This window comes from Cervus canadensis, chromosome 1, assembly GCF_019320065.1.
Source record: "Cervus canadensis isolate Bull #8, Minnesota chromosome 1, ASM1932006v1, whole genome shotgun sequence".
NCBI classification, from domain to species: Eukaryota; Metazoa; Chordata; class Mammalia; order Artiodactyla; family Cervidae; genus Cervus; species Cervus canadensis.
The window spans coordinates 22348147-22375795 of NC_057386.1; the positions used below are offsets into that span (position 1 = coordinate 22348147).

At 48.1% G+C, this 27649-nt stretch overlaps 1 protein-coding gene and 1 long non-coding RNA gene across 3 annotated transcripts in view; one reads left to right on the plus strand and one right to left on the minus strand.

Annotated features, from left to right (window-relative positions):
- Positions 1–25277, plus strand: SP2 (Sp2 transcription factor). Of its 2 annotated transcripts, XM_043470250.1 has the most exons (8): positions 1–182; positions 1717–1829; positions 14047–14123; positions 14937–15911; positions 18375–18687; positions 19820–19994; positions 20213–20406; positions 24025–25277. In XM_043470250.1, the coding sequence occupies exons 3-8, from the start codon at positions 14061–14063 to the stop codon at positions 24123–24125; spliced, it is 1821 nt and encodes a 606-aa protein (XP_043326185.1). In that variant the 5' UTR covers positions 1–182; positions 1717–1829; positions 14047–14060; the 3' UTR covers positions 24126–25277. The 2 variants fall into 2 exon arrangements, with proteins under 2 accessions (XP_043326185.1, XP_043326176.1); XM_043470241.1 differs by lacking the exon at positions 1717–1829 and having other exon boundaries at positions 2–182.
- Positions 15935–27649, minus strand: part of LOC122442438 — a 15612-nt gene continuing 3897 nt past the window's right edge. The window contains exons 2-3 of the long non-coding RNA XR_006269650.1: positions 26754–26833; positions 15935–17198 (exon numbers count right to left, since the gene is read on the minus strand). This is a non-coding gene — a long non-coding RNA (uncharacterized LOC122442438). The remainder of the gene's footprint in view (positions 17199–26753; positions 26834–27649) is intronic.

Sequence of the window (27649 nt, forward strand, 5' to 3'; positions counted from 1 at the left end):
TGCCTCTCTTTGATTGGTTGATAGTGCTGTCGGTCCCCAATGTACCGAGCTCTTATTGGTGAACGCTGCCGTCGCTCGGGCGGTGGCGGGCTCCGGGATTGGCGGGTGCTAGGCGGGCGGTGTCAGGCTCTCGGTGGCGGCGGAGGCGGCGGAGGCCAGGGAGGAAGATGTCGTAATGAGCGGTGGGTCCTGACCGCTGCCGGCGGGGTCTTCCCGGCTCTCAAGGGTCGGGAAGACGGGCAGAGGCCGCAGGGAGAGGGAGCCGGGACTGGGGGTTCCCCCCTGGGGCCGGACCTGGCGCCGGGGCCCGGCTCCGGTAGGGGCGGGGAGGGAGGATTCCCGCCCGGAGGAGGAGCGGGGCTGGCCAGCCAGGCGGAGGCACCCGGAAGGGGGCGTTCGACTCCCCGCCCCCTCGGAGCCCGCTAGGCGGGAGGGAGGCGCTTCCGGGGGCTGGCGAGAGGAGCGGGCACCCAGGGCAAACCTGGCACCTCGTCTGCCTGGTCGCCGACCCACCTGAGTGTTTCCCGGCCCGGGGACGTTGCCTGGGTCTGCTCTGAGGAGGCGGTCGGCTCCCTGTGCGCTTGTCCTGTGTTCCGGGACCCTCTTGCATTCTGACTCTAGGTGCCCACCAGCGATTCAGTGTTCTCCCGACTGCAGAGAGGGGCTGGGGAATACTTGAAATTCCGACGGCTCCAACACATGGACACTGATGGGCGTGGAAGCCAACTTAGTTCTCTGGGTAGACAGTCGAGAGGTAGTGTCAGGACACGAGGGCGCTCCCTAAGTAGATGACCTCTCGCCTTGGACTGAGGAGTGGGCACAAACCTTTTAATATTTTCACTTGCATCTTTGAGCTTCCAGCTAGATATCTGCCAGCGCTTAGCAGAATTTTGAGACTTTTAAGAACTTGTGGACAGAGCTCCCAGCCTGTTACCTGACATCCTATGGGAGTGGGGAGGGTGGAACTGCCGAATCCCAAAGGCCGTGATGATGAATGACAGAAGAAGTAAAACAAAATGGATATTTACTTTCTTCCTCCACCCCACCTCCATTCCCATTGCTAACTTACGATTCTCAGCCTCCTTCCTACCCATGCTTCTTGGCTTATGTTCCGAGTGGCTTTCTAATTTTAGATGAAAAGGAATTGTGTCTTCTCCTCTGGGCAATTGAGAAACCTGTCCTCAAGGCATTCCTTGGTTTTGATTCCAAGATACTGTCATGTTTAATTGTTTCTTAATTAACTTGATCCAGGGGGACTCAGTCTGGCTTTTCTCAGTGCATATTGTCCCGAAGTTTGTTTCTTCTTCTGAGACTACTTCTTGCTCACTTATTTGTTGCTTTCTTAGAGAAAGGGAGGGGGGAGCTGGTAAATCTGCTTTAAACAGTGAATTGACCCATGGTCACCCATTACACGGGTTTCATTGCAGATAGAAGAGTGATGACTGTTGGGCAGTACACTGGCATGCACTAAACTTGCATGCTGTACCTCAGAAGGCATTAAGTATGATAGTGGAGGACTAAGTGTTGAGTTGGTATTTGGATAAGATTTTTCAGGCTAGAACATTTAGGGTATTGGCCAGCTCATAGAGAGGCTTTGAAGGGAATGATGGTAGAATCCGCACCATAGGAGTAATTTAGATAAAGAAACGTCTTGTCTGCAATAATGAATATAACTGCAGTGTCTTGTTTTGTTTTAAATTCTTGTGTGCGATGAAGGGGGCGAATCTGTCAGACAACCTATCAATTGGGCTGATGATGTCAGTGTTCCAGTGGCTTCTAACAGGCCTTAATACCTGTTGGAAATGGATTCTCATTGGCTGGGGCGATTGGTAAGTTTTCTAATTCTGGTTCTTCCACTAGGTTGTACAGAGGCTTAACCTCTTTGTTTAAAAGCAGCAACAATGAGAAAAAAAAAAAAAAACTGGTCTGACATAATTATGAACCCCCTGGACTAGGCTTGTAAAGACATGGTCTCTTTGCCAAGGAGACCCAAGTAGAGTTAGTTCATCATTGGAATGTCACTTCACAGCTCTGCAGGGAGAACTGATGCCAAGAGAAAGAGTTTGGCCTCACTATTTGGCTTCTTATAGACCAATGGGCTCTTTTCTCTCAGATTCTATTAAGTTTGGGCCTCTGCAGGCCTGTCAAAGGAGAGAAGAAGCGTTAAGAAGATTCTGGCAAATGTCTGGGTAAAGGAACCTCCTGGTGTAACAGCAGAGAGGACAATTCATTTTGATATCTTTGACCTTGAAATTGCGTTCTTCTGTTGGTGAAGAGTAGCCTTTTGGAGAAGTTGTACAGTCTCTTGTAGCCTAAACACTTGCTTTCGCTATAGGTATGTGATCATTCACAAGCTTGCTTTACGCAAGGATTGCCTAACCAAGGCCTTTTTGAAAACATTTAAGTTGCAGCTAACCAGTAGACCCTAGTGTTGGCTTGGGTTTAGCAATCTTATAGACCTTGCTCACCCCCATTTCTATGATGAAGTGTAACATTCTTCTAAGATGTAACGAAACCTCCTTTGTTCTCTGTCAACACACAAATTGGAAGCTTTATGTACAGAGATTGAAAAATTTAGGAATTATTTTGCAGGAGATAGACAGTGGCCACAGAATGAAAGGTGCAGAGAACTGCTTTAAAGGGTGCATAGAGTATCAGAAAATGTAGAGATGTGAGCACTTCTGAGTTTAAATGATTACATTGTCCAATCTGAAAATTTGTGAGCTGCAGACTTACAGCAAAATCTATTTGGAGGCGCTCTAGTATTTTCTTATTAGTGTATTGGGTGTTATATCTGGAGTTTCCCTTTGAGCAGCTTAACTGGATTTGTGAATGTCTTCCCAGCAAGTTCTAAACCAGCTGGGCTGGAAGCCAAGATGGGCTGAGAAGTGGACATCATTATGGAATGCATTTGTTGATGCTTTTTTGTTTTTGATTTGCTTTTGTTTTGAATTCACATGCATCTCCTCGAGTGACTTCCTTCTATTGAAGGAAGGGAAAAGAACTTTTTCTTTATTCCTTTCTACACAGAGTCAACACTTAGATCTTTGTATTTCTGAAACATAGTTCAAAGTCACTTTTCTTTGTTAAGAACTATTTCCTCAGTTATCAGGTCTTTCCTTGGCTAGCAGCATTCTCTTGGAGACCTCAGGGTGGGGAGGTCTCACTTTGCTGTCAGTTTGTCAGTTGTCTGTTGAAGCTGGGTGGAAAGATGAATGAAGAAGGTAAAAACTTGGGGCAGTACTAATTCAAAGGCACTATCTGTTTGAGTAGGAAAGAGGTTAGAGATTGCCCTTGTGGAGATGCTCCCACTGGTGGATTTGTTCCAGTTGACAGGATTCTGAAATGGAAAACGGGTTTTTGTATTGCCTCACTCAAGGTGAGAAGAGAGCCCAGAAGCAAGCTGAATCAGCTCTGGCAGCTTGGGGACACTGCCACTTCCATTGCTCATCTAGTTTACACTCTTCCTGGATATTCTGAGGCCCCCACTGGCCTGGGGGGTTGCTTCTCATCAGCTTGACCTTCAAGCTGGCCTGCTCTTGGGAGATGAGTGCTGCTCAGGAGCCGAGGAGTACAAAGAACAAAGTACTCAGTTTTGCTGCTTCTCAGTTTACCCTCTGTGAGCAACTCCAAGCAACGTTGAGATGTCAGAGCTGTTTACCACAGGAAGAAGGTGTTTGCAAACCCAACTGAATGTTCCCTTTGCCCGTCTCATTTCCCTGAGCTACAGTTTGTTTCAGCATCAGCACTGCATGCTGTCTTTAGCCAGAAGCCCCACCTCACTGGATGCATCTGTCCCCAAACCATGATTGAAGCTGTTAGGTGGTCTCTTCATCTCAGCCATGCAGTGAAAACGGCTCAGGGAGCAGCAGGCACTGGCCCACACACTCCCAAATGTCCTCTTTCTAGAGCTTCCTCTGTGGGGTGTTTGTTGTCTCTCCTAGGGGATTCGGTGGAACCACAAAGCCGCCTTTCAGAGGGTGTAAATAGGGAGGAAGAGACGGCAGGCAGGGCTGTGTGGATGTGGAATATTTCTGCCCCCAGCCAGTGTCTAACTGGAAGTCTTCTCAGACTAGCCTCAGAACAGACCAAAACATTTCTCAGCCATCAGAAGAATAAATGGTGAGCCTCTCGTCCCAGGGGAAATGAAGTCACCACTCACTTTAACCAGTTGTGTCCCAGATGAATGTGCAGAGTGACTCACAAATGTGTCAAAACAGAGAAAGCATGTACATAAAGTTTGTACATAATGATACTCTTTAGAGGGGAAAAAGTGTGTCTTGCTGTCTTCTTTTCTGTTTTTGGCAGAGTTCTGAGGCCCAGTATTTTGTACCATTTCCTGGGACTGTTTCTCACCATCCCCTGCTGGCTGTCCCGTGTCCCCACTCACTTCTCTAGGGTCCCTTCCAGTCTGATAGGATATGAACTAGCCAGTGATAACACGGTCACGTTTTCAGGAGAGAGATGCAGGGTGGAGACAGATAAGAGGTATTCAGACAACAGGGACCTGCATCGTCTTAACTCACTTGGGAAAGAATTTCTCCCCAGTACCTGTTCATTGAAAGAGGCATTGAGATGCAGCACCTGGTGTGTGGTGATGAGGTGCGTGTCTGAGGTTTCTGTCCAGGAGAAAGACTCGACTGTGCTGGTCTACACACAGACTCTTGTCCCCATGTGAGGTGACCGGCAGGGTTGAGTTCCTTCTGGGATTGGATCGGCTGAGCTGACCTGGTGAGTGGATGCCAGCACCTAGTGCCAGGATATGCAGATCTGCGGGTTTTCTCCTTTGGTTCTAAAATGCTACTCACGCTGTCCTGCTCCGCAGCCTCCAGGATTCATTCATTCATCCACTCAACAAATATACATATGAAGCATCTACTGTGTGCCAGTAGGTAAGGAAAGTACATCTGGTAGAAGACATTAAGTTACTAGTAGATATCAGACAATAAGAAGTGCTAAGGGGAAAACTGAATGGAGGACAGGAGAACATTGAGGGGTATGGTTTACATAGGGTTGTCAGAGAAGGGAGTTTGAGAAAACCCTGAAGGAGGGAGGGGAGGGATTGAGCCAGGCTTAATCTGGGGAGTCCATGGGGTCGTCAAGAGTCGGACATGACCTAGCGACTAAACAGCCACAGTCTGGGGAGGGGAGATGGGGGTGGGGGTGAGAACTCAAGCAGAGAGAACAGTGAGTACAAAGGGCCTGGGACATGACCTAGCGACTAAACAGCAACAATCTGGGGAGGGGAGATGGGGGTGGGGGTGAGAACTCAAGCAGAGAGAACAGTGAGTACAAAGGGCCTGAAGAGGGGCCCTAGCTGGCATGTACTGGAATAGCAGGGAGGCCAGCATGGCCTAAGCGGTGAGTGAGGGAGAGTGACCGCTAAGTCAGAGAGGTCACATAGACCCCTTATGTGTCATGGTGTGGACTTTGACTCTTAATTTGACTGGGACATAGGATGTATTAGGGACTCTGAGCAGAGGAGTAACAGGATTGCATTGATGGATCTCTGGATGCTGGTTTGAGAATAAAACCAGCAGGGACAAAGTCAGAAGCCCAGCTAGGAGACTTTCACAGTTATTCAAGCGAGAGATGATGGGGACCTGAACCTGGGTGATAAAAAGAAGTGGTTGTGAATGCAGTCAGATTCTGTATATATTTTGAAGATAGAGCTCAAGTGTTTCTTGACAAGTGGGCTTGTCAAGAGTGGGCTTCCCTAGTGACTAAGACAGTAAAGAATCTGCCTGCAATGCAGAGACCCGGTTCAGTCCCTGGGTCAGGAAGATCCCCTAGAGAAGGGAATGGCTACCCATTCCAGTATTCTTGCCTGGAAAATTCCATGGACAGAGAAGCCTGGCAGGCTATAGTCCATGGGGACACAAAAGAGTCCAACAGGGCTGAGCAACTAACACAGAGTGAAAAAAAGAAGGATCAAGGATGCCTCCCAAGGTTTTAGGGCTGAATAGCTGAAAAGGTGGAGTTCCATTCACTGCCCTGGGGAAGTTTGAAGGAGACACAGAATTAGGGAGATAACAGCAGCCCTCTTTGGGGCTAGAGCAGGTTTGAGTTGCTTACCAGTAGTACATCCAAGTGGAGATAACATTAGGCAGTCAAGATATACAAGTCTGAAGATATGGTTAGGAGTCATCATGACTGTGGTGGTTTAGTCACTAAGTTGTGTCTGACTCTTGGCAATCCCGTGGACTGTAGCCCATCAGATTCCTCTGTCCATGGGATTTTCCGGCAAGAATACTGGAGTGGGTTGCCATATTCTTCTCCAAGGGATCTTTCCAACTCAATGATCGAACCTGTGTCTCCTGCATTCCAGGCAGATTCTTTAGCACTGGGCCACCAGGGAAGCCCGGACTAGGTCTGTATGAATCTATATATATTATTGGTTTCTAAAGCTAGGAGACTAGATGAAATCCCCCCACAAACAGGTGTAGACAGGAAAAAAAAACAAAAAAACAGGACCTAAGACTGAGCCCTGGAGCAGACATTTAGAATTTGAGAGACAGACCCAGCAAAGGAGTCTTAGAAGCAGCAGCCAGAGGGGTAAAAGGCCACCCTGCAAGCCAAGTGATGATGGTATTTCAAAGAGGAAGAGGGGCCATCTGTCAGATAACACAAGCCTAAATCTAAGAACCATCCAACTTGGCAATGTGGAGGTCCCTGGTGGTGGGGGTGATTTTTGTGGTGTGGATGGGAGGGGGCAACCTGGCTGGAACAGGTTCAAGAAAGACTGGAAGGAGAGCAATGAGGGACAGCAAGTATGAGTGGTTCTTGCAAGGAGTTTTATTCGATAAGGAGAGAAATAATGGATCTTGGCTGATAAAGGGAATCTTCTGATGAAATTGTGGCTGAGGCTGAGGTCAAAATTGGAAGAAGACTAGAGGGCTCAATAAGTGGGTGGAGACAGGATCTGCAGTCTACTTTCCTCTGGCATTAGCCACACCTGGAACTATTCTCTTTTCATGAAAATCAGTGAAATTCCTTCTACTGTTATGGATCTCTTTTATATGATTATTCTAATTGTTGGATTTTTGCTCAGAGTATTTTAGAGTCTTTCTTGATCCTTTCTCTGTCTCAGTCCATTGTCAGTTCCCTTTGAGGTCCAACTTAGTTTCCTAAAACCAGCTATGGTTTAGTCTTTCCCTTACCAGCTCTGAATTCTTCCAGGCTAGGCAACTGGAAAAGACTGGGCTTAGGAACTGTTGTGCTGGCTTCAGGCCCAGCTGAGCTGACCAAAATAGCCAACAGAAGAACTGTTTGCGCAGAGTGAAATTCCTCTAGGGGAAACAGCATAGCAGACAGCCAAGAAAGCCATAGTTAGGGTGGTAAGACCCCATGACACAATAAAATCCAAGTACCCCCAAGGCCTGGCTGTGGAGTTTGAGCCAAGTTCTTTCTCAGTTGTGGTGTTTCTTTGTTTCCCTTCTCTCTCATCCCCTGGCTCAAGAGTAGTATTCTCAAGTGAAAGACTAGTGGAACAACCCCCGAGTCTGATGGCCAGGGCTCCAGGGTCCCGTCTGCAGCCTCTTCCTGTTACGTGGTGCTCCCTGAGTCAGCCTATGGAAAGAGCGAGCTGCGCTCCCTGCCCTGTTGTCGGGGGAGAGTTCTGTGAAGGGTGCCATGGTGCATATACACTGGCACAGAGCAATGGCACTTGCCCCAGACATCAGGAGAGTTACAGATGAGCTCTGAAGAAGGACTGGAGTTGGCCAGACAAATGGGAGAGTGTGTGCTTAGCCTCCAAGTGAGAGGATGTGTTGTAGTTCCTGAAATGGAAAAAAACTGAAATGTTTGTGGAGAGAGTTGAAAGGGCAAGAGATAAAGTAGGAAAGTTTGGGGGGGGGTGGCTGGTCAGGGAGGGGTAGCTTGTTTTGCCCTAAACTGTTGAAGGATTTAATCTGGGAGAGTAGTTGAGTGAATTTACATTTTAAAAGATTCTTCTGACAAGATTGTGGAGGCTGGATGAGAGGTGGCTAGGCCAGAGGTTAGGGAGCCATCATGCAGGCTTTGGGCTGTATTTCGGGCTGAGCTGAAGGTGGTTAACTCTAGCATAAGGCAGATGGAGAGAGGTTCGTATTTAGGAGACAGACCCAGGAGGACTTGATGATTGGGTGGTGATGAGGATGTAGCTCCGGTTTCGTTGTGATTGGAAGTACCAGAAGAGGGGCTGGTTTAATCAGAAATATTTATTATTCATTCAGCCTTCAGGCGCTGGTGTTACTGTACTGTGTAATAGGCTTGATGTAGTGGCTCAGCAGTGAAAACAGACCTGAGCCCCCTGACTTCTGTGTGTGGAAGAGAGACATTAAGCCCATGATGATTTAATGCGTGGTTAGTTACCAGAGGAGTTAACCTCATCTCAAGGCTCCTGGAAGGCCTCTCCGAGGAAATAACATGCCTTTTACATAGTGGGCTCTTGGGTAGGTGGGTGGGGGGAACAGCCTGAGACCTGAAGGGTGAGTCGTGTTAGCTAGTGAAGAGAAAAGAAAGAGTTCTGAGCAAGGACAGGGCAGGGATGAGAACAGGGAAGAGATGGAGGCTCTTCAGGAATCTGGAAGGAGGCCCGTGGTGACTGGGGATGAGCAGGCCGGGGAGAGAACTGGCCCAGGTAACAGCTTGGCATTGGCAGTTCTGTGGCCAACCCAGGTGAACAGCCCACAGAGGGCTGGAGGTACTAGTCCTCCACTCAGAGGGGAGATGTGTAGGCCATTCATAGACCTGGGACTCATCAGCCCGGGGAAGGTACTTGAAGCCATGTGAGTGGGCACAGTCACTCCTGGAATGGGTGTTGGGTGGGAAAGATGATAGTGAAGAACATCCGTATCGAAGGAGTGGCAAAAGGAGCCCACAAAGGGAAGAGGTGGCTGGAGAGGTAGAAAATCTGGGGGGATCAAAAGGAGGGAATGGTCAAAGGGTCGGGGGTCCTTTGGATTTAACAATGAGGAGGGCCCTTGTGACCTGGCAAGTGCAGTATCAGCAGAGACCTGGGGTGAAAGTCCAAGTGAGCAGGTGAGAGGGGAGGGGGACAGCAGGATGCTGGCAGCTTTTCCACTAAGTTTGGCCAAAGAGTGAGGAAGCTACAGCTGGAGGGATGGAGGTGGAGATGAACCATCATTTGTTCATCCAGATCTGGGACACTCCCAGTTTTAAATTGGAATTAAGTTGGTTTCCAGTATAGGGAAAAGGAAAATCAAGGGTGGACTGGTCAGGCACTGAACACCCCCCAACCCCTGCCTGGAAGCCTTGTGTGACAGCCTTGGAAATTTTCCTTGAGGCCTAAAAGAACTGCAATTGCTGGTATAGCAAATCACCAGAAAACTTCATGAGCCAGGGAGCTGGTGGGAAAGTTTTAGCCAACCCAAGTTAATGAAAGTCTGAATGATAGCACTCTGAAGAAAATGCAGCCTTTTCTTCCAAGAATATGCAACAGTGTCACTTACCAATGTTGCTAAAGTAGGTTTCAGTGAACAGCTATAAACTGCTGTTTAAAGCAAATGGTGCAATTAAAAGTGGCAGTGGTGTGAAACAGTTCCCTAACGGTGCCTTAAGAGTCCCTTTGCAGGCTTCATACACTAGTTAGCCTAGCTTTCAAAGTATGAAGGGAAAGTTAAGTACAATTTATGTCCAGATTACACATTTTAAACATAAGGTTCCAAATTAATGAGGTTCTAAAGTACCTTTGACTCTAGTCCTGCAGTTATGCATCTGTATCACTTCTTAACCACTGTTCATTTCCAAACACCAGCTGGAAATGTGTCTTTCCCCTTTCATGGGTAATCCCAGGATGTCATTCTGCAGTGGCAGGGAGATGAGTCTCCAGTTTGGTTGCCCAGCTCCACAGCCCGGGAGCCACAAAGCTCTGCGAGACTCTAGGAGAGAAGCCAGTGGTTTGAGATCTAGAGGAATATTTCAGGGGCTGGCCAGGGAGGAAAATGAAACCAACCAAGATGGTGCAGGGGGAACACCCTCAGCCTGCGCTGGCATCAGGACTCTGCTATAACTTCCTAACTGAAAAGCCACTCAGCCCAGCCAAATCTCTAGACACTTTGAGTCCAGGGTGCTAATAACCGCAGAGGGAGAGAGATGGGAAAGGGAGGTGAATAAGCACTGGGCCAGTTGTCATTTTGTTTGCACTCTATCCTTTTCTGGTGTTCTCCTGTTTCATAACAGGGGATGTCAGAGGGAGAGTCACTCACCATTTTTAGCTAAGTGAACCTGAGCCCAGGGGAGCCTCCTGGAAGAGCCCCTGCCTGCCCTTCCCAGCCCTGCCAGCAACTAACTTATCCTGTGTTTTTATCGGCAGTGAGTTTTGAGGATTATAAAAAAATTTAAATTCTCAGATCAGATCATTTCATCCACCTTCCCACCCCACCAGAGGGACACACACCCCACCTCTGGCTAAATGACTCCAGAGAAGGGAGAACATTTCCTCAGGAGGCAACTGATCCCATCATTTGAAAGTTCTCCCTTCTAGTAAACTGAAATTTCCACCCCACAGTCTTGGTTCTTCTCATGCAGTACACATGTGGAATAAATGTCCTGGTGGATATTGCTGCTCTGGTGTCCTGGTCACCACCACAGCTGCCCTCAAGCTCCACTTGAAAGTCCTTCTTTCAAAACATCCCTCAGGACGGAACCTGACACTCCAGGCGGGGCCCCGTACAGAGCAGACGAGCACTATTATTTTCTTCTATGACTGAACTTTTGGAAATGCAGTCCAAGATTGCAGTAGCTTTTTTGGCAACCACATCTAGGTTCTATTGCTTCCCATTTAACTTTGAGTCAAAACCACTGGGGCTTTTTCACATGAGAAACACAATTAAGCTCTGTCTTCCCGTCCTATATGCATGTGATTTTTTTTTTTTTTCTTCTTAACTCAAATGCAGTGTTTACTCAGCTTCTAAGTTTAAACCACCATTTATTGATTACCCACTCTAGGCTCAATATTGTTCATTACTGATGCCTCCTAGAATCGTGTCAGGATGACATTACCTCTGTTTTACAGGTGGTATGCTGAGGCTAGGAGAGGAATGCCCCAGCTGTCCCACAGTATGAATGCTCATTTTGGTCTGGAGCCTCATGCTCTTAAGCACTGCACATACTGGGTTCTTTAAGTTCTCTTTGAACCCTAGTACAGACACCCATTGTGTTTACAATCCTCAGTTTTGTGACATTCATAAAGTTAAAATGCCTTCTAGGTCTTTGCATGGTTTCCCTAACTTGGGTGGTGGATAGACTGCTTTGAAGCCATGTTTCCAGCCTGTAGGGCACAAAACCAATTTAGTGAGTCACAACTGGCATTAAAAAAAATGAAATAGGGTAGAAAAATATCAAAGCGGATCACATGTAGCAAGGGCAAATTTTATTTCAGGAAATTCTTCTTGCATGAGCACGGGACAGGGAAGTATGTGGGGGTGTATGTGCATATACTGGCTCTTGATGTAAATTGTTTTTATGATTGTGGTTCATGGTCTAAATAGTTTGAACACTGCTCTAAAGGGAAGATGTTTTTTTCAGTCAACTTAGGTTGTTTTCACTGTAAGACTGCAACTTAATTATGTATACACCTCAATCTGTTTTATCAGTTCATAGATGTAGTTCCTATAAAATTAATTAACTAAAGAAAAGCCAATATAATCAACAGCCTCATTTGGTGGGGGGAAAAGTTGACTGAACCTAAATCGCTGCTATCAGTATACGTTCAGCACAGATTTGACACCCTGGCTCCTTGAGTTCTGCACACCCACCCTGCAGCGTCTATTGTCCAGCAGCGTGGTCCTCCCAGGCTTCTGAAGAGCCATCATCCCTCACTTTGCACAAATGTGCCATGAATTAAATGTGCAGAATTAAGTTGTCTTAAGCCCATGTAGTTAAGAGTGGTGCCACTTGGTACCAATACAGTTGTACACACTCACAGAGGCCCAGAAACGTGCAAATCTTGGTGAAGCAGCAGTTACTCAGTCATCTGTAGTTACATGTTCTTTTTTGGCTGCTTTACGAGTCAGTGTGTGATCCTAGCCCTGACTAGCGGTCAGACTCATGCCCTCTGCAGCGGAACTGCGAAATCTTAACCACTCTACCATCTGGGAAGTCCCAGTGTATGTTCATCTTTAAAAGATGATCATCGCAGTGAAAACACAAGAATAAAACATTCTGCTAGAGAAAGCATGAGCCTCCGAGGGGAACCCTGCTGACTCTGTCGGGAGACCCACCTCTAGCAGGAGACCCTGGTTGACCTCACAGCAGCACCCTGCTCAGGACAGACTGGATCTCAGCACTTAGGTGGAGGCATGTTCAGCTTAGCCCCCAAACTAGACTATCATCCTGCGTGTGGTTCTTTCCCTTCTTGTTCATAAGAATACTATGACCATTTCAGTCAAATGCCCTGTTGATACACAGGGAGCTTTTGTATACTGTTCTCTCAGTGTAGCCATCCAAAGCCCCATAAAAAAGAAATAGGTTTGTTCAGCATGACTCGGTTTTAGCAACCCCATGCTTATTCCTTGAGATCACTGCCTTCCTTACCTGAGTAATTGTAGCGCTGTTCAGCTATTTGTTTCAGGGTTTTGCTGAGGATCAGTGTCTGTGATATTTCAGGATCCACCTGTGCGATCTGCCCAGAGCTGCCTTCTGGCTCCTCACACAGTTTGCTGCAAAGTCTCTGCCTACTGTGGAGTGCGGCTCACGTGGCCTCGGGGTCCGGAAACCGTTTAAGGCATTGAGGAGCCTGCTTACTAACGTGTCCTGGGCTGCAGTTCCCACTTTACCTTTTCTTTACTTTTTCCCATTTAAGCATCATTCTCCCAAAGAGAAGCCAGAGACCAGCCAAACTATGAGTGGTTCCAGGGGCTCAAGGCCTGAGCCATTCTGCCTCTCCCCATCTCTGAGTGATACCCTTCTTGTTTCTGTACTTCCTGAAACCTGCTTTCCAAAGGTCTGAGGTATATACAAGTCTGACTCTGCATGGTGCTCTTTTCCTTGTGATCTATAAACTATAAGATGGCTTTGAGTCTCAAATTCCCCTGATTTCCACTTTACTTGTCTTCAGTTTCTTTTAGATCAGACCTAAGTTCAGAGTAGAGATTCCTTCATTACTTCCTCAACGTTCTTTATTTTCCTTTATTTAAAACGAAAGTATAGTAGAGTATGTTCATTGTGGGGAAAATGAGAATATACATAAAAATGGGAAAAATTCTTTAAGTGAAGCAAAAATCTACCACCAGGAGATAATGGCTTTTAACATTGTAGCCTTTTTTTTTTTAATAGATTTTTTTCCTGCTACATTCATATATAGAATTACATACACATTTAAGAAAAAGTAGGATTTATGATATTTCATTCTCATTACATTCAGTTATTAACTCTCCTAGTCTCGGTGATACTATGTGGCCATGCCTATCATCCTGTGTAAAACCATAAATTCATTTACAATAATTACTCATGTGCATGCACGCACGTGCTCTCTCTCTCTCTCTCTCTCTCTGTATATGTATATAGCTCGATACCTAGTCCATTGTGTTCATGTGTTAAAGGCTGAGCATAAAGCTATCTAGACTTTTACATGGAGTGGGTGTGTCCTCCTTGTCAGAGATCCCAGCTCAGCAATGCACCTCTCCCAGACTGGCTTGGCATCTGGTTACAGCAGGAGTGAGCAGAAGCCCTTGTCAGAGCTACAGGAATAGCTGGGAGCGGGGACGCCCATGCCAACCATGTAGGGGCTCCATTAGGTGGCACCGCTTAGTTACTGAAGCCCGTGTTTTCATGGTACCTTTACGTTATTCTAGACTTTTTGATGGTTGGAAGACAGCCCAGTGGAGGCCTGACCAGCTGTCCTCACAGCCTGGATGGCTAAGTCTGAGAAAGAGAGAAGGTCTCTGTAGGGTTGCTAACCTTGAGTAGGGTAGTGTGGGGAAAGGTCATCAACCTCTCATGGGGAAGCAACGGCCAGTAGAGGCAAAAAGAAAATCTGAGGCCACGGGACGTGGGTTCTTTTCAAGCATCATGGGTGTTACTCCATCGCTTTTCTTCCAACAGATCCACAGACCAGCATGGCTGCCACTGCCGCTGTCAGTCCCAGTGACTACCTGCAGCCTGCCGCCTCTACCACCCAGGCGAGTGGGCAGTGGGCTCTGGGGGTTGGGGGCTGCATCAGCCCGGAAGGACTTGCTGAAGCTGACATGAAACCACAACTGAAGCTCTGTGCTGGCTCACTGTAACTCCCCAAGGCTATGAGACCAGGGAGGGTTCAGGTTTTCACTTTTTCTGACGTAAGAAACCAAGGCAGCTCATCTAAGGTGCAACAATTGAGTCAGGGGAGAAAGCAGGATGCAACTCAAGGTCCTTCCACCAGACCCCACTGACCATACAAGGAAAACAGAGACTGTCCCTGCACCCCAGCAGCTCTTTCCTTGTAGCTTCGAAAGAGCAGCCCTCCTCCATTGAAAATGTCATGTCCCAAGCACTGGAAAACCCTTTTACAAAGGGTTTATTCCTCCTGCCCCACTCCGTTTGTCTTTCCCTCCTTCCCTTCCTCAGTTCTTCCTCACTTGATGACTCAAGGATCCTTTATCGCTGGGGTAGGGTTGAGGCTAACGGAGCTCCGTCTACAAACTGAGGGTGATTCCAGGTCCCCATTAGACACCATTAGGCCCAGGGAGTAAGAGGTCAGCTCATGTTGCTAATTCACCCTGCCAAGGGGTACTTCTGGGGAGTTCCTGAGAAGGATACTTCCTACCTTTTCTCCGCTAATTCCTCAGTGGAGAAACCACTGGGGATGGGGAAACGGGGACAACTCAGGGGAAGGATGCTGGCACCCCACTCGTCAGGTGGGGAGGAGCCTGCCAGGAGGAGAGGATCCTAAAGGGCGGGGTGGCTGGGCAGCAGGCCTCACGTCTCACTCTTGGTCTCCTCCTGGTGTTTTGCAGGACTCCCAGCCATCTCCCTTAGCGCTGCTTGCCGCGACATGTAGCAAAATCGGCCCTCCAGCTGTTGAAGCTGCGGTGACGCCTCCTGCTCCCCCACAGCCCACTCCACGGAAACTCGTCCCTATCAAACCCGCCCCTCTCCCTCTCAGCCCCGGCAAGAATAGTTTTGGAATCTTGTCCTCCAAGGGAAACATACTTCAGATTCAGGGGTCACAGCTGAGCACGTCCTACCCTGGGGGGCAGCTGGTGTTTGCTATACAGAACCCCACCGTGGTCAACAAAGGGACCCGATCGAACACCAGTATCCAGTACCAGGCGGTCCCTCAGATCCAGGCCAGCAGTCCTCAGACCATCCAGGTGCAGCCCAGTCTCGCCAACCAGATCCAGATCATCCCTGGCACCAACCAAGCCATCATCACCCCATCCCCGTCCAGTCACAAGCCTGTCCCCATCAAGCCAGCCCCTGTCCAGAAGTCGAGTACGACCACCACTCCGGCACAGAGTGGGGCCAATGTGGTGAAGCTGACAGGTGGCGGCGGCAATGTTACCCTTACTCTGCCTGTCAACAACCTCGTGAACACCAGCGACCCCGGGGCCACCACTCAGCTCCTCACGGAGAGCCCCCCTGCCCCGCTGTCTAAGACTAACAAGAAAGCCAGGAAGAAGAGTCTTCCTGCTGCCCAGCCCCCTGTGGCCGTGGCCGAACAGGTGGAGACGGTGCTGATTGAGACCACCGCGGACAACATCATCCAAGCTGGAAACAACCTGCTCATTGTTCAGAGCCCTGGCGGGGGCCAGCCAGCCGTGGTCCAGCAGGTCCAGGTGGTGCCCCCCAAGGCCGAGCAGCAGCAGGTGGTGCAGATTCCACAGCAGGCCCTGCGGGTGGTGCAGGCAGCGTCCGCCACACTCCCCACCGTCCCCCAGAAGCCCTCCCAGAACTTCCAGATCCAGGCTGCTGAGCCGTCACCTACTCAGGTACCACGCTCACCTTCCTGCAGCACTCCCCTCTCCTCGGCTTGAAACGGCTGATGCTCCGTTCCACTTGGCTCGCCTGCCTAGGTGATGCTGATGCATCTTCCCATCTGACCTCAGAGTTGGGAGTCAGGATCGTTTGGGATGGGTAGTAAGGGCCCATTTCTGCCAGATCGTAGGGCCACATACTGCTTGTCTTTAGAAATCAGGTACAACATGCATATATACCTATATTTTGAAAACTTCCTTTAGGGGAGTCTTTTGGTAGGGGGATGAGTAGGTGGCAGATAGGTAAAGTTCAGGGACTTCCCCCGGCAATCCAGTGGTTAGGACTCTGTTTCCGTTGCAGGGGGGCACAGGTCTAACGCCTGGTAGGGGAACTAAGATCCCACATGCTGCAAAAATTTTATTTTTTTTATTCTAGAACTATGTACTCAGAATGATAGTAAGAATGAAAAAATTCTAGTCAGAACCATAGAATTTGATAAAAAGTAAGAAAACTAATGAGAAAAATGCTAATCATTGTTAATGACAAAAGTTCAGAAGAGGCACCCCTCCCTAGCTTTATAGCAGGAACATTTAGGATAGATCCATCTGTGATGCTGACCTAAACAGGAACTTACTTTTGACATTTATTAGGGGGCTGTAATATTCAAATTTATGTGGCTCTGCAGGGCAGCATTTATACTTTGTGTAAATTTAGTAAAAGCCAGAGATTAGGCCCATGTTGCAGGTGGAGAACCTGAAACTCAGGGAAATTATTAATATCCAGATCTAATAGGGCAGAAATAACTGGATTCAACCCAAAGAGCCAGGATTCAACTCAGATTTCAGACCCACATTTTTTTTTCCCTTATTCCACCCTGGCTCACTGTGTGTTATGTGTGGCAGGGGCTACACTTAAAATTGTATAAGGATTTCTTTTTGAATATAAAAAACCAGCTCCTGCCACGGAGGAATTTATAATCCAGCTGTCTGTAGAGAGAAGCAGGGCATCAGGGTGAGAGATGACAGTAGGGAGTTGTGCAGGGGAGAAGCACCCCGGGGAGGGAATCTGAGGCCTGCCCTCAAGTGCCTCCTCCCTTCTGGTATATTGCACACTGCCAAGTGGCTTTCTATGAATCAGTGTAATTTGTTATAGCATGTGTGAGCCTCCCTTATCAGACCTACCTTGATGGTGAAGACCTGAGGCAATACTGCTCAGGTGCTGCAGCCTTCAGGTGCCTCCCTCTCTTCCCCAAGGTCCTGGGTCTTGAGACTGATGGAGGCAGGGCTTAAAATCGGGTTCTCCTAAGGAAGTAAGAATACATGTGCAGAATGATTTAGTGCTACAACGTTATGTTTTAATGATGGTACATTTCCTGAGGTACTGTCTGTTATCCAGCTAAAACCCAGCTATTAACTATGGATCTTCTAGGCTAATTTCAATCTTATCACTAAATTCCTAACAGTGGGTCAAAGGATAGGCATGTTTTTAAAAATGTACTGTACTCTCTATGAGAGAGGTTCTCAGTCCTCAGTCCTGAGGTCACATCTGGCCAATTTTTGTGGTTATTCACCGTTAAGACAGAGACCTCAAGACCTGCGTAGCCTAAAATATGTATTATCTTCCCTGTAGAGAAAAAGTGTGTTGGACTCTGCTCTATATTGTGAGAAAGAAAATGTTCTAGTAACAGAAATTTCAGATATGCAGAAAATAGCAATGATTTGCAAAAGGGGCAGGCACATACCAGAAAATTGAGGATGAGATGTATACTTAAATAATACATAACATGAGGTTTGTTTGCTTTTCACTGAGAAATATGGTCCTAAATAATTCAAGGATCAAAAAATAATCCCAATCAAAAAAAAATAATAACTCCAATCAAAATCATAGCAGAATTTTTTTTAACAAATCATTTGAGTATAAGTTATCATCTTGCCCCTGTTACTCCCGAATGTTTTATAGAAAGTGTATAATTCTCATACACAAGAAGGACATTCTATATAACAACAGCACAACCCTCAAGCATAGAAAACTAGCAAGGAAGCACACTAACTTTTAATTCAGAGACTCCATTCAGGTCTCACCACTTGCCCCAGAGATTCCTTTGTGGCAAAAGAATCTCCTAAAGGCTGTTTTCATTTGTTCAATGAGCATTCACAGTGTGTCTTTTGTGAGATCATCATTTAGCTGCCTTCTAATTCTTCAGTTCAGAGATTTGGCATTATATTTTTCTATGCTAAGTAAACTGTTTTGTTTCAAATCAGCAGATAACATCTGTCAGCTTAGTACAGGGATGCCATCAGCCCTGTTTGTTGGGCATCAGCAGCGGGCAAATGTAGGTCTGGGCTAGTTGGAGAAGGCTTGAGTGGACAAAGAGGTCCCCGTTTCTTCCTTGGGGCAGGGAGATGGCGTTGCATTGAAAGGTGGCAGGCGCCAGGACTCTCAGGGTGCACTGACTTTTTCTCTCTGGCCCCTCCCAGGTCTATATCCGTACGCCTTCTGGTGAGGTACAGACGGTCCTTGTCCAGGACAGCCCCCCGGCAACAGCTGCGACTGCCTCCACCACCACGTGTAGTAGCCCCGCGTCCCGTGCTGCCCATCTGAGTGGGACCAGCAAAAAGCACTCGGCGGCAATTCTCCGGAAAGAGCGACCCCTGCCAAAGATTGCTCCTGCGGGGAGCATCATCAGCCTGAACGCAGCACAGCTGGCAGCGGCCGCCCAGGCCATGCAGACCATCAACATCAACGGTGTCCAGGTCCAGGGCGTGCCCGTCACCATCACCAACACTGGCGGTGAGGGGAGTCCCCTGGGCCGGGGTGTGGGCAGCGTGCTTGTGCGTCCCACACATAGGCCTGACGTTTGCCTGGTCCGTTCCAGCTTAAAAGCATGTTCCCTTGGTCCTTAGAGCAGCTTTGTAAGATAGTTTAAGACACATATTGGCCCTTCCTGACAGCTAAAGACCTTGAATATGATGGAGAGCATAAGATACACTCAGGAAAACTTTCCAACTAACATATGCATACAAAATAGTTTGGTGCAGACCAAAGACATGTTCAAGGGAGGCTCTGGGTAAAGGTACTTGAAGGAAGGCTTCTTGATAAAGTCTTGACTTAAGGTTGATAGAAGAGAAGGGAACCTTTGGCAGCAAGACTGGCTTGTATGGCACTCAGTTCAGTGGCAAAATATTTAGTAATATCTTCAGTATGAAAACCACCTTGCAGATAATCAAACACTAGTTACCGAGCAAAAATGGTGCATTGCATTCCTTAGCTGGGTGAAGGGCACTTTTCAGAGTAGTGGAATCTGTCTGAATCTCCTCTCTTCATCCTTAAATGAATTTACGCCTTTGGTTTAGCAGCTGGGAGGAGTCCGCCTGCAGGCACTCCCCTGCTTTGATGGCTTTGTGCAGGTCCCAGGGGACTTGCTTTATTCCAGAGCGCAAAGCACTGTCTCTCCCTCTATGAATAATAATTCCTGGATGCTTTTCTGGGAGCAGAGTTGGTGTCTCACAAGGACCTAAAGCTGGAGGAGATTCCGGGAAAGCATTTCAAGATAAGACCCAGATGGGCAGTTGTCTGGAAGTGACTTTAGCCTGTGGAGCATAGTGGTTCTGGGCATTGACTCTGAAGTTGACGACCTGGGTTCAGATCCAAGTTCTACAGGTTCTGGCTGTGTGACTGTGAGCCTCAGTTTCTCCATCTGTAAAAGGGGGATGACAGTACCTATTTCATGGGCTTAGGAAGCTTAAATGCGTTAAATACATTTAAGATCTCTAAAATGGTATCTGGCACAAAGCAGGCTGAAAACTGTTAGCCACTATGATTCTCAACCTCACTCTGTGCAGGAGGGCAGACAGGGGTCAGGCTCCTTCCTCTGCCCCCTTGGGCTTCCTCACCCTGGACTCTGTCCGCGTCCTCCCCACAGGACAACAGCAGCTGACTGTGCAGAATGTTTCTGGGAACAACCTGACCATCAGTGGGCTGAGCCCCACCCAGATCCAGCTGCAGATGGAACAGGCCCTGGCTGGAGAGGCCCAGCCTGGGGAGAAGCGGCGCCGCATGGCCTGCACGTGTCCCAACTGCAAGGATGGGGACAAGAGGTAATTCGAGGCAACTGGCCAAGTGGCCAGCCCAGCATGTGCCCTGTTCCCCAAGCCCTCCCTGGGACACAGAGAGGGGATGGGGCAGCGGTTCCTGCCACCTGGCCTCCTCCCCTTCCTGTGCTGACCCCACGTCCTCTCTCCACCCTGTCCTGCCCCATCTCTACCTCCCGCTCTCTCTGCTTGTTCCTCTACCCTACCCTCAACCCACTTCCCAGGTCTGGAGAGCAGGGCAAGAAGAAGCACGTGTGCCACATCCCTGACTGCGGCAAGACTTTCCGTAAGACGTCCCTGCTGCGGGCTCACGTGCGCCTGCACACCGGCGAGCGGCCCTTTGTCTGCAACTGGTTCTTCTGTGGCAAGAGGTTCACACGGAGCGACGAGCTCCAGCGGCATGCCCGCACCCACACAGGTCTGCTTCCCTCCCCTGCAGCGCCCTCCAGCCCACCCCCATGTCAGCTTCCCACCAGCGACATGGAGATTCCTGGCCTGGCCACGGTACTGCCAGCCACACTGAGCGCAGGGCACAGACTGTCTTCTCCGGCGCAGGCCTACTGGGAGGTTCTCGAAAGCCTTTCCTTTTCTACAGTGTTTCCCACAGTGAGGACACTTGCACGACATGGCCTTGATGACTTCTGCCACAGCTGCACAGTTATTTAACAAGCACTGTGCCAAGCACGTTGTTGTTCAGTCTCTAAGGCATGTCCGACTCTTTGCAGCCCCATGGACTACAGCACACCAGGCTCCTCTGTCCTCCACTCTCTCCAGGAGTTTGCTCAGATTCATGTCCATTGAGTCGGTGATGCTATCTAACAATCCCATCCTCTATTGTCCTCTTCTCCTTTTGCCTTCTATTTTTCCCAACATCAGGGTCTTTTCCAATGAGCTGGCACTGCACGTCAGGTGGCCAAAATATTGGAGTTTCAGCATCAGTCCTTCCTGTATTCAGGGTTGATTTCCTTTAGGGCTGACTGATTTGATCTCCTTGCAGTCCAAGGGACTCTTAAGAGTCTTCTCCAGCACCACAATTTGAAAGCATCAATTTTTCGGCATTCAGCCTTCTTTATAGTCCAACTCTCTCATGACTTCTGGAAAAAGGATAGCTTTGACTAGATGGACGCTTGTTGGCAAAGTGATGTCTGTGCTTTTTAATATGCTGTCTAGGTTTCTTTCCAAGCAGCAAGTGTCTTAATTTCATGGCTGCAGTCACCGTTTGCAGTGACTTTAGAGCTCAAGAAAATAAAATCTGTCACTGCTTCCACTTTTTCCCCTTCTATTTGCCAAGAAGTGATGGGACCGGATGCCATGATCTTGGTGTTTTTTTAATGTTGAGTTTTAAGCCAGCTTTTTCACTCTCCTCTTTCACCCTCATCAAGAGGCTCTTTAGTTTCTCTTCACTTTCTGCCATTATAGTGGTATCATCTGCATATCTGATGTTGGTATTTCTCCTAGCAATCTTGATTCCAGTTTGTGATTCATCCAGCCCAGTATTTCATTTGATGTACTCTGCATGTAAGTTAAATAACTAGGATGGCAATATACAGCCTTGTTGTACTTCTTTCCCAATTTTGAACCCAGTCAGTTGTTCCATGTCTAGTTCTAATTGTTGCTTCTTGACCCACATACAGGTTTCTCAGGAGACAGGTGAGATGGTCTGGTATTATCTTTTTAAGAATTTTCCAGTTTGTTGTGATCCACACAGTCAAAGGAGTATAGTCAGTGAAGCAGAAATAGATTTTTTTTTTTTAATTCCCTTTCTCTATGATCCAGCAAAGGTTGGCAGTTTGATCTCTGATTCCTCTGCCTTTTCTAAACTCAGCTTGTACATCTAGAAGTTCTTAGTTCACATATTGTTGAAGGATTTTGAGCATAACCTTGCTAGCATGTGAAATAAGCCCAAGTGTACATAGTTTGAACATTCTTTGGCATTGCCCTTCTTTGGGATTGGAATGAAAACTGACTTTTTCCAGTCCTGTGGCCACTGCCTAGTTTTCCAAATTTACTGACGTATTGACTGCAGCACTTGAACAGCATTATTTTCTAAGATTTTAAATAACTCCTCAGACCTGGAATTCCATCATTTTCACTAGCTTTGTTTGTAGTCATGCTTTCTGAGGCCCATTTAATTTCAGACTCCAGGATATCTGGCTCTAGGTGAAAGATCAAACCATCATGGTTATCAGGGTCATTAAGATCTTTTTTGTATAGTTCTTCTGTGTATTCTTGCCACCTCTTCTTAATCTTGTCTGCTTCTGTTAGATCCTTACTGTTTCTGTCCTTTATCATGCCCATCCTTGCATGAAATGTTCCCTTGATATCTCTAATTTTCCTAAAGAGATCTCTAGTCTTTTCCATTCTGTTGTTTTCCTCTATTTCTTTGCATTGTTCCTTTAAGAAGGCCTTCTTATCTCTCCTTGCTATTCTCTACAACTCTGCATTAAGTTGGGTTTACCTTTCCCTTTCTCCCTTGCCTCTTGCTTCTCTTCTTTCCTCAGCTATTTGTAAAGCCTCCTCAGACAACCACTTTGCCTTCTTACATTTCTTTTTCTTGGGGATGGTTTTGGTCACCACCTCCTGTACAGTGTTACAAACCTCCATCCATAGTCCTTTAAGCACTCTGTCTACCAGATCTAACCCCTTGAATCTATTCATCACCTCTGCTGTATAATCACAAGGGATTTGATTTAGGTCATACTTGAATGGCTTAGTGGTTTACCCTACTTTCTTCAATTTAAGCCTGAATTTTGCAATAAGGAGCTCATGATCTGAGCCACAGGCAGCTCCAGGTCTTGTTTTTACTGACTGTATAGAGCTTTTCTATGTTTATTTACACAGAGAATATATAATCAATCTGATTTTGGTGTTGACCGTCTGGTGATGTCCATGTATAGAGTTGTCTCTTGGGTTGTTGGAAAAGGGTATTTTCCTATGACCAGTGTGTTCTCTTGACAAAACTCTGTTAGCCTTTGCCCTGCTTAATTTTGCACTGGAAGGCCAAACTTGCCTGTAGTCCGGGTCGCTCTTGACTTCCTACTTTTATATTCCACCCCTGTACTGAAAAGGAGATCTTTTTTTGGTGTTAGTTCTGGAAGGTGTTGTAGGTCTTTATAGAACTGGTCAGCTTCAGCTTCTTCAGAATCAGTGGTTGGGGCATAGACTGGATTACTGTGATGTTGAATGGTTTACCTTTGAAACAAACCGAGATCATTCTATTGTTTTTGAGGTTGCACCCAAGTACTGCATTTCGGCCTCTTTTGTAGACTATGAGGGCTGCTCTATTTCTTCTAAGGAATTGGTCATCTGAATTAAATTGGCCCATTCCCATCCATTTTAGTTCACTGATTCCTAAGATGTCGATGTTCAGTCTTGCAATCTCGTAGACATTTTACTCATTAACAATTTAATTTCCATACGACTCTGTGGGAACAGTACTATGATTATGCCCATTTTCTGAGGCATGGAGAGGGGGCAGGGTCACATAGCCAGTGACTGGCGGAGCTGGTTCAAACACAGGCCCTCTGGCTCCCAACTTTCCTACTGTTATTTAACAAATGGTTTTCCTTAAATCATTTCACTCTTTTTACTCTTTTATGTTCAGTGAAGGATTACTTTTCACATCACAGGCTTGAGACCACAGCTAAGTGTTTTAATGTACTGGCAAATAAATATAAAACTATAAGGTAGAAAAATGTTCATCCATCTATCACCTAAGATTGTGCTGGCTGCCTCCAGTGGTCCACAGCACATGCTTTGAGAACTGCTATTCTGGCAGATGCTCCCAGTGAGCAGACACGTGGCCTGGGCCTGGGACATGAGGCCAGTGTGAGGGGCAGGTCTCACCCACCCTTGTAGCCTCGGAGTAAATACTCAGAACAGTAGCTAACCCAGCCCCGGTGGGTGGGTGTGATTCGGGCTTAGTTCTCAGGCTGGCAGGTCAGAGGGGAGAGGGCTTCTGTGAGGGGGAGGACTTTGAGACGGGGTTCGGCAGAGGGACACATATCTGTGAGTGACAGGCATCTCCTCTTCCCAGGGGACAAACGCTTCGAGTGTGCCCAGTGTCAGAAGCGCTTCATGAGGAGTGACCACCTCACCAAGCATTATAAGACCCACCTGGTCACGAAGAACTTGTAAGGCCAACTGAGGCAGGAGGCCCCACAGACGCAGACCTGCCCGTGTCCTGCCTGGGCCTCTGGAAGAAAGGAGGCCCACGCTTCATGGGCCCACCTCGACCCCCTTCCTGTTGTGCAACTGTCCCCACAGGAAGGGGCTCTGCTGCCCCCAAATGCACCTCCTTCTGAAGCCCCCCTGGCTCCGCCCTGGCCCTCCCCTCTCACCACAAGCTCCTGGCCTGCCCAAACCATGGACACTGGCCATGCCCAATGAGACGTTCTAAACCAGGACGAGTGGGAACCCTTATTTCCAAAGGAAAAACATGAATTTCACTCCGTCGAGGAGCGAAGTGAGCCCCCTCCCCACAACACTGCCGGAGTCGCATCGTGCCATGCCCCCTCCCTCCCCTCCACCTCCCTGGCCCCCTCGGCCATCGAGGACGCCCGGACGCCCAGACGCCCAGGGTCCTGCCCCCAGGGCTCCACTGGCAGCCAGTCCGCCTCCGCTCCACACGCCCCACCCCACCCCGACTCTCCTCCAGCACATTCCAACTTTCTATTTAAAAAGTAAAGCTACCCACCCACTCCCTGATTCCCCTCTTTTTCTATGGAGAACGTTGCCTTATACTCTACTTCCGATGATGAACACTGTGTATTGTGTGTGCTTTAAAGAAGTTTATTTAATTGCTCCCTTCTTCCTGTCCTTGTTACTCACCTCCCCCATGCCTGCTTTTAGTTTAGGGTTTCTGGGGGGCAATGATGAGCATATGAATTTTTTTTCTCACTTTAGCAATTCTCTTTTCTAAATGACACAGCATTTCAACCCAAATCTGGATTCAGATAAAACACCTTCCCATCCTGAACCTCATCCCTCTCCTCATCATCTCACCCACCCCGACCAGCCCAAGCCCTACATGTGTACAGTGTATATTGTATAATAGACAATTGTGTCTACTACATGTTTAAAAACATATTGCTTGTTATTTTTGAGGCTTTTAAATTAAAACAAAAATCCAACTTTATTTTTAGTTGTAACTGCTTGAGGTATGTTTTATGAATTAAGTGACAGATTTGTTATCCTTTATTAACGATGTACTTTGTTGGTCAGCGCTGGGCTGACAAAAATTTTTTCTTGCTAATAAATTTAGTTGCCTGAGGCAAAATCTGCAACTTGGCAATGCAGCTTCCTTTGTCTTTTCCCTTGTAGCAGGGAATCCTGAGAAGGGAGCGCTGGTCTCTTCAGAGCAATCCACACTGGGACCAGGGTGGGGCCTTGCCCTTCTGACCTTGGCAAATCCAGGCCACAGCCCAGAAAGGGCCTCAGCCACACGGACCTGGCATTGGCACAAGCCCCCAGAACACCTGGTGGGACTCTAGAGGGCTGGGCTTGGTGCAGGAGTTTTTGCTTTGTTTTGCCTGGTTTTGCCCAGATCAAAGCAGGCAGGCTCTGTCCACAGACTCAAGTCAACAGCAATGCCTTGCCTTCCTTACCAGCAAGTGAATTCCTCCACTCAACTCTCCAACCCCTGGAGGAGGGCTTTGGCCTCCGAGCCCGTTAATAAGAAGCTTGGGAGAGAAACCCAAAAGGACCTCACCTCAGTCACTTGCAGAAGGCTAAAGAATCTGGAGAAAACAATTCCCCAAGACCCCTTCCCAGGGTGGAGGGCCAGGCCAGAACCCAGCTCAAGAGAGAACCCTGGCCACAGATTCTGTTTTCCTTCTATCCCCTTACCCCAGCATCCCAGGGAGGGCAGCAGGCTAATTTTGGTTTCAGCAAGTGCTGCAGATCTGAATTTTTGGAGGGGTGGGGATGGGGCAAGGCTATGAGGAGATCAGGGCTTGTGATGGTAGGCAGGCTGAGATTGGAGCCAGTTCAGTACCTGTGTTTAAACCTAGGAAGGGCCTGAAGAGCATCTGGGCTGAAGGAAGAGACAAGTTGTTCTCAAGCATATAGAGAACGGTGTGTGCTTTTCTTATATCAACAATTCCTCTTAACCAGCCTCAGAAGGATCCAGCCGTGGTGGCTGTTCTGTGCAGGCGTGGCAGGGCTCACTTGGAGCTCTCTATCCCCTTACTCGGTTTCCTCTGTCACCAGCGGCCTGCATTTTTGCAAGCAAACATCTTGTCTTTAGAGCCTGAACACTCTCACATCAGCTGAAGAAATAAGATGGATCACAGGTTTGTTTGCCCTGATCACTTCTTTATTAAGGCAGGGAGACCCGTCCAACAAGCATACTTAAGCCGTTTGAGTGATACCAGACCCACCACTGACTTCCCTGACATGAAGCCTCCTACCCAGCCCAGCAGCCCCACATGTCATCGCTGCACGGGCAGGAGGCAGAAGACATGAGGTATATTCAACCCACTCTCAAGCGTGGAATGTGTGACTAGAAAACTGCCTCACTGTGTTCTGGATTGGGACTAGAGGAAAGAAGGGGAATGTTAACAACTGATCTCTTTCTGCCACATGTTCCCCACCGGCTTTGCTCTCAGGCACAAAGAACTATCCTTTCCTGGGAACTGTGGTTTATGCTTCAAGGGCGGAAGCTGACCTGACTCCTCGGCATCCTTCGGAAATGAGGTGCCAGCCCCTAATGGGCAGAACAGCATGCTGTCACTCAGGGTTTCCCTTCTCCAGTGAGACACATACCTGATCATCTCTGCCTCCTATGGGATGCCTGAGTTAGAAGGGGAGCAGGAAGATGTATTCTGCCTGGCATGGCTAATGGCCTGAGGAAAGAACAGAGAGACCCAGTGGCTAATTAGCCCTCATCTGCTTCAATCTATCCCTTACTGAGACTTAAGAGTTGCTGGGGTGGGGACTGCTAGAGTGATGCAGCCCGAGCTCACTCCAGGCCAGAGGCCTCCCCAGGACACCTGATTGGCCCTGGTCGAAAATGCCACCCCCATCAGGCCACCCCAGCAGCTTGAGGGGGGGGTCACACAGTCTGAGTTCCCCGCCCAGGGTCCTGTGCTCCAAGGCCACCTCTCTGGTCTGTTCAGCAAAGCTCAACGCTGCGGCTCACCCATCCCAGATACTAGGATTATGAGGTTGAAATAAAAGGGGCCTGGGAAAGACACTCCTCTCCTGAAGGCACATCGGGCACTATTTTTTCCTAACTAAACCAGCAAGTAGAACTCAGGCATCCTTCAAACTACTCAGCCCATCTTGACAATCACCCTTTGAGGCCCCACACTTGAGTTTAATGACGGGAGCTACCTGTAGCAGCTCAGGTCACTGGACCTGTCAGGGGCTCGTGGCTGAGGTCTAGATGGTGGTGGATTCAGGGAATCTAACTTGGGGGTCAGGGACCTTCTGTGACCTGACCAAGGTCTCTGGGGCTGGGATGAAGCTACTCAAGGAACTGCAATATAATCTCAGGACAGGTGACAGTTGGGTTTCCTAGTAAAGGGGCCCTCAGGGAGTAGAAGAGCAGGAAGTGAGCCTAGGAGGATGGAATAAAGAACAGGGGTGTGGGTGAAAAGAGCAAAGAATGGAGGGAGAAGCAGAGAATCAGGCCTTGGAGAGGAGCATCAGATACCTGC